General features: G+C 35.7%; 1 protein-coding gene across 1 annotated transcript in view; it reads right to left on the bottom strand.

The window, feature by feature from the left end:
* The window catches only part of LOC106870311 (atrial natriuretic peptide receptor 1), a 66,288-nt gene extending 62,367 nt beyond the window's left edge, over positions 1 to 3,921 (bottom strand). The window contains exons 1-2 of the mRNA XM_052973490.1: positions 3,792 to 3,921; positions 1,230 to 1,360 (exon numbers count right to left, since the gene is read on the bottom strand). Coding sequence (XP_052829450.1) covers positions 1,230 to 1,360; positions 3,792 to 3,825 — 165 coding nt within the window. The 5' untranslated portion in view covers positions 3,826 to 3,921. The remainder of the gene's footprint in view (positions 1 to 1,229; positions 1,361 to 3,791) is intronic.
* Between the last annotated feature and the right edge of the window lie 3,016 nt (positions 3,922 to 6,937).

Raw genomic sequence — 6,937 nt, forward strand, 5'->3', positions numbered from 1 at the left:
CATTTAAATATATACAAGCATGTCTAGATGTGTAACTATATGCATAAGAATACATACATAAAACATACAAATCTGCACATACATACATGTATACATACATACATACATACATACATACGTATATACATACAAACATACATACATACATACATACATACATACATACATACATACGTACATACATACATACATACATACATACAAACATACAAACATACATACATACATACATATGTACATACATACAAAAATATCCTGTTATTGATGTTGAAATTCCAATGAAGGAACCTTGGATCTAAGTTAGAAACCAGTTCTTTCTCTATTGGCAAGAAATCTTGAAATAAACTGAATAATGACATACATACATACATAGTGGCTGCTTTCTCGTACACAAGCAAAGTCATTGCTTGAAAGAATCATTGAAATGAAGAGTCATTGATAATGCAATGTGAGGCCCTTATGTGACTCTTGAGCTCTGCCAAAGATTTGCACATTTTAGTACATAATGCACAATTGTGCTGGCTGACAGTAGGAAGATTTTTGACATGTCTTTTCAATCCTCCAACTGAAATGCACACCTTTCCACAGGGTTACACATGTTCTGTTGTGAACAATAGCCATATCACAATTTATAATGGGTCGATTCTTGTGAGTTCTCTGGTGGCTGATCAGGCTTTCACAACTCAAGCATTTCCTCCCATAGATCATACACATAAAAAGTAACACTCTCTCATTTTCCATATATTCATTCTTTCCAAGCCTTCTCTTGATCATCGTCTGCTTCATTCTCTCTCTTTCGGACTTTGAACAACTACTTTGGACTCCTTTCCTCCATCCATTTCGGTCTTGTGCTTCTCTCTCCCAATTAACACCTGAAATTCCTGTCTGTATCAAAGCATATATGCATGCATGCATGCATGCATACATACATACATACATACATACATACATACATACATACATACATGCATACATACATACATACATACATACATACATACATACATACAAATACATAATACATATATACACAGACACACACAAACACACACACACAAACAGACATACATATATATATATATGTATGTATGTATGTATGGATGGATGGATTGATACATGCATGCATGTATCAATGTACGTGTGTATGTATGTATGTATGTATGTATGTATGTATGCATGTATTGATACAATGCAGCAAAGAAACAGGAATATTTTGACTGGATACATACCTCTGAGTATGACAATTCTTCAATAGCTACCAATCTTCCTATACCAGTTGGAGATGTATAATCCCAAATCATATAAACTGGCATTCTATCAGCATTTGAATCAAATTGGACAGGGCTCATAATGGCATCACCTAGAAATTTAAATTAGATTACTTTTTAACAATCTTTCAATTCTTAGAAAGATACTAAACTAAAGGATTTTCCAAATTCACAAGAATTCATAGAGCTTGGTACTTGCATTTTTGTTTTCCATTGAACACTACAGAATTGAGCTCTGTTAAGATTTTATTCTATCATATACAACTTTTACTACAGCTAGGTACCGAAATCTATCAAGCTACTCTTTAATTCTACAAGTACTCCCACTGCTTGCTGGAGTAAATTATGCCATGTTGTGGAGTCTAGATGTTGCTTTTCCAGCTTATAGTTTGATTAATGATCACAATCATGCAGTAGTTGAATTCGAATCCCGGACCGGGCTGAGTGTTGTGTTCTTGAGCAAAACACTTTGTTTCATGTTACTCTACTTCACTCAGCTGTAGAAATGAGCTGCAGCATCACTGGTGCCAAGCTGTATCAGCCTTTGCCTTTCCTTTGGATAACACTGGTGGCATGGAGAGGGGAGACAGGTGTGCATGAGTGACTGCTGGTTTTCCAGAAACAATCTTTACAGGACTTTTGTCTCAGAGGGTAACTTTCAAGGTGCACTCCCATGCTCATTCATGACCAAAAAGGGTCTCTACTCTTACTCTTTAGTTCTGCAAGTGCTTCCACTGCTTGCCAGAATAAGTTGTGGTGTCTAGGTTTTACTTTTTCAGACTGTAGTTTGATTAGTGATCACAATCATGAGGCAGTGAGTTCAATTCCCAAACTGAGCTGTATGTTGTTTTCTTGAGCAAAACACTTTATTTCACGTTGCTCCAGTTAACACAGCTGTAGAAATGACTTGTGACATCACTGGTACCAAGCTATATCGGTCTATTTGTCTTTCCCTTGGATAACATTGATGGCATGGAGGGGGGACACTGGTATTCACAGGTGACTGCTGGTCTTCCATAAACAACCTTGCCTGGACTTGTGTCTCAGAGAGTAACCTTCAAGGTGCAATACCATGCTCATTCATGACCAAAAGGGATCTTTACCATTTACTCTTTAATTCTACAAGTGTTCTCACTGCTTGCCATATTAAATTAGTAGTTGTTAATACATTTGGTCTGTCAGTTTATGATAACCTTAGTTGATTATAACCTTATAAGTTAATGTTGATTACTGTGAGTCTTTAATCTGGTAAGATTGAAAAAAAGGTCATGAAACCTATCTACTTGAATAATTTATAGCAATGTTTCATTGTAAGAAGAGTACAGCAATAATAATAGAAGAAAAACCAATGAATTTCTTTGGACACTTCTCATAATCATATGCATACTCACTGGAACTTGTAACAGGAAATTGTGCTGAAATTCGGATCACTAATCTTTCCACTCACTTGAGACGGATTTCAGTTCATTTTCTCATTATTCTACTTATTATCACTTTTGATCTATATTGGACACATGGTTCTGTTTGACCGTTCAAGGTCTCTGTCTCAACTAATCTTTTAGATTCACTGTATAAACTAGCAAAGAATCAGTTTGAGTTCAGTTGATGAAATAGTTCCTTGATCAACACTTCAACAATGATTTTTTTTTCCCTGTAATCCTAGGTCCAGCCAATCCCAGCATGAAGACTCTTTCATCAACACAAGTACAAGGCTTTTGTTGTGGTAGGCCAATAGTTGTTTTGACATTATTCTCTTAGTCAACAAGACTGCAGCAATGTCAACTAACCCAGCTACAGGGAACAATTACTAGTATGCCTAACAGCTTGTCTGTTACAAAGCCTTCCTGCCATAGTTGTACACACACATATTCAATTTTGCTTTTTACATAAACATTAGTATTAATATTTTATCTAACCATTTCTCACTGATTTGCAGAACCTCAATATACAGGTTTTGGTAAGCTTAATAAACATATTTTGACAGATGAAAGAAAAATACATATACTCTTTTACTCTTTTACTTGTTTCAGTCATTTGACTGTTGCCATGCTGGAGCACTGCCTTTAGTCAAGCAAATCGACCCCAGTACTTATTCTTTGTAAGCTTAGTACTTATTCTATCGGTCTCTTTTTGCCGAACCGCTAAGTTACAGGGACGTAAACACACCAGCATCGGTTGTCAAGTGATGGTGGGGTACAAACACAGACACACAAACACACATACACATATATATCTACGATGGGCTTCTTTCAGTTTCCGTCTACCAAATCCACTCACAAGGCTTTGGTCGGCCCTAGGCTATAGTAGAAGACACTTGCCCAAGGAGCCACAAAGTGGGACTGAACCCAGAACCATGTGGTTGGTAAGCAAGCTACTTACCCCATAGCCACTCCTGCACCTATCTCTATTTCTTTTATTAAGTATATAAACATTCACATGTGCTTACACCTTATTACATTTATAAACGGTAAAAAAAAAAATACAGTTTAGTGAGACTGAAGAATAAATATCAAAAGAACATACTTATAAATGTTATATTTCGGGCAATTTCCAACATCAAGCTCCCATTTCTGAAATCCAGTTGACTTGTTAAACATTTTTTTACCAAGAGAGCATAGATGAAAACTGCATCATATAAATAGGAACTATAGTGAGAACCCTAAAATAATAATAAAATTCTCTTTATACAAAATATAACAACAAAAATAAGAAAAATTCTCTTTATACAAAATATAACAAGAAAAATATGAAATAAATTTATGCATACCAAAGTTTGTTTTACCACTGATTCAGAAAAGAAAAGGTCATACTTGTGACTTTTGTCTAAAAGAACTGGTAAAGAGAAAAGAATTCTCCTCTGACCTAGCTTGAATATTTCCAAAAGAATGGTTTATGCTAAATTCACTCAATGACCAGATGGTCATTGCTTGGTCAAAGAAGATGATGGATCTTTGATACCTAAATGTAGTTTTTTCTAGAATTGCTGAAAAATTGCTTGTAATATTTATTCTTTATTTTGCCACATTGCTTGACTGAAGGACAGCAGATGGACAATCAGGGTGATGGAATGGATGCTAAGGCAATGGACAAAATCAAGAGGCCGACTAAGGACAAGATGGCAAGATGATCTCATCCACTGCCTGAGGTCAGCATGGCTACAACTGGCCAGAGACAGACAGTGGTGGAAGGAATCCTGAGAGGGATTCCTCCTTCAGGAGTGATGAAGCCCTGGTTGAGGTATTTCATTTGTAAACATTACAATAAAAATCCGAAGAACAATTTGGTAAAAAATAAAAAGAATTAACAAAAGCAAACAATAAGAAAATAGTAAAAAAAAAATGTGGGGGTGCAAATAAGGAAAAGAAGTAAGAAACAATAAATAACAAAACAGGCACAAGAGTGACTGTGTGATAAGAAGCTTTGCTTCCCAACCACAGAATTCCAGGTTCAGTCTCACTGAATGGCACCTTGGGCAAGTGTATTTTATAATACTATTTCCATAAAATTTTAAATCATTCCCCCAAAAATGAAACTTTGGCTGTCAATGGGTTAATATTATTCCTGTCAGAATCGCAGTGGTTCCAGAATTGGGGAGATATTTGCCTTACCCTTGATACATACAAGAGCCAAACTTAAACTTGATGGAAAAATAAATCATGAAATAAATTTACCTTTCCACAAAGGTAATAATAATAATAATGATGATGATGATGATGATGATAATAATAATAATAATAATCTTTTCTATTAAAAGCACTAGGCCTGAAATTTTGATTTGAGAGGACTAGTTGATAACATCCACCCCAGTGTTTCACTGTTTTTTAATTTATCAACCCTGAAAGGATGAAAGGCAAAGTCAATCTTGGCAGAAGTTGAACTTGGAACATGCAGACAGATCAGATGAAATACTGTTAAACAGTCAGCTAACGACTCTGCCAGCTTGCCACCTTAATAATAATAATAATAATAATAATAATAATAATAATAATAATAATAATAATAATAATAATAATAATAATAATAACAAAACAGGACTTGAGAGTGCTCATGGATTCCGAACATGAACAGCCAACAAGAGAGAAGAAACCCTACTCCGTATGGAATTACATGGCCAGTTCCACCATGAAACCAACAAATTAAAAGACCAGGAAGCATCATGGAAGTGGCTCAATAAGGGTGACCTAAAAAAAGAATACTGAAAGCCTAGTAATCACAGCCCAGGAATTGAATACCAACTCAGTGAAAAAGAATATATATCTCACAAGTGCATCAGACCTCTGCAGAATGTGTGGGAAGAGGGTCGAAAGTGTGATTCACATTGTTAGTGCTTGTGAAAGTCTTGCACAGAAAGAGTACAAGTGCAGACATGACAAGGTAGTCCAAACCCTCCACTGCCTACTATGCTGTAAGTATGGATATGAGGTCACGGATGCTTGGTACCAACATACACTGGAAAAGATAATGGATGGAAAGGGGAAGGCAAAAATTCGGTGGGACTTTGATTTCCAGACAGACAAAGTATTAGAGCCCTGAAGGCCGGATATAGTAACCTTTAGGAGGGACAAACAAGAGTGCCTTATAATCGATGTGGCAGTGCCAGGAGATCAACATATCAACATGAAACAAAGAGATAAAGTTGATAAATATGGAGACTTGAGAATTGAGATTGCTAAGATGTGGCAGCTATGAGAGTTGAATGTAAAGGTTATCCCTATTCTCATCAGAGCATTGAGTTCAATACCACCCAATCTGAAAAAAACATCTGAAAACCATACAACTACCCTACAATCCAGATGTTACTTAGAACTGTACGCATATTACATAAAGTACTGTCTGTCTGAGGTCCTTATTGTGACTTGACAAACAGTATAAAACCCTACTTGACACAATATCTTCAATCAATAACCTCATGGTATTGTATACTGTGCAATATCTATAATAATAATAATAACAATATTAATAATAATAATAATAATAATAATAATAATGATAATAATAATAATAAACACTATCCAAAACCTAGCCCTGCTAGGAATATCCCATATCCTATGCAAGACACTATTAATTCAACGTATCAAATACAACCAAAAGAAAACAACCCACAAACACAAAACACACTCTATGCAGCAAATATCCAGTGAAATAAACTTCCACCAGCAAGGTAGGTAACCAGTGCATTACACACTCAACACACAATACTAACAGGAACACAAGAAAAGACTGTACTGCCCCCTCAAAAGAAAAATATACCTGATGCAATACAATGTCGTGAAGAGATTGCACACCCCCAATAACAAAAAAGAACACTCCATGCTGCACACATCCCAGCAACATGGAGGTGTAGCAAGTGATGCAGTTGACATTTACCTGAAACTACTAGAAGAAGAAGGAGGAGGAGAAGGCATCATGAGGAATATAAAGGATATTGGAATAGAATGCTCAGTAGAACTGTTACAAAAGGTTTGCCTCCTTGGCACGGCCAGAATAATCAGGAAAGTATTAAATAGCTGAAAAGAATGAATAGCATGGTACTGTAGGCTGCAAGTAGTGAGCCCACTACACATGCAAGACCCCAGGAGCTCCAACAAAACCTGTGACAAAGAGATAAAATAATAACAACAACAATAATAATAATAATAATAATAATAATAATAATAATAATAATAATA

This window comes from Octopus bimaculoides, chromosome 16, assembly GCF_001194135.2.
Source record: "Octopus bimaculoides isolate UCB-OBI-ISO-001 chromosome 16, ASM119413v2, whole genome shotgun sequence".
Lineage (NCBI taxonomy): Eukaryota > Metazoa > Mollusca > Cephalopoda > Octopoda > Octopodidae > Octopus > Octopus bimaculoides.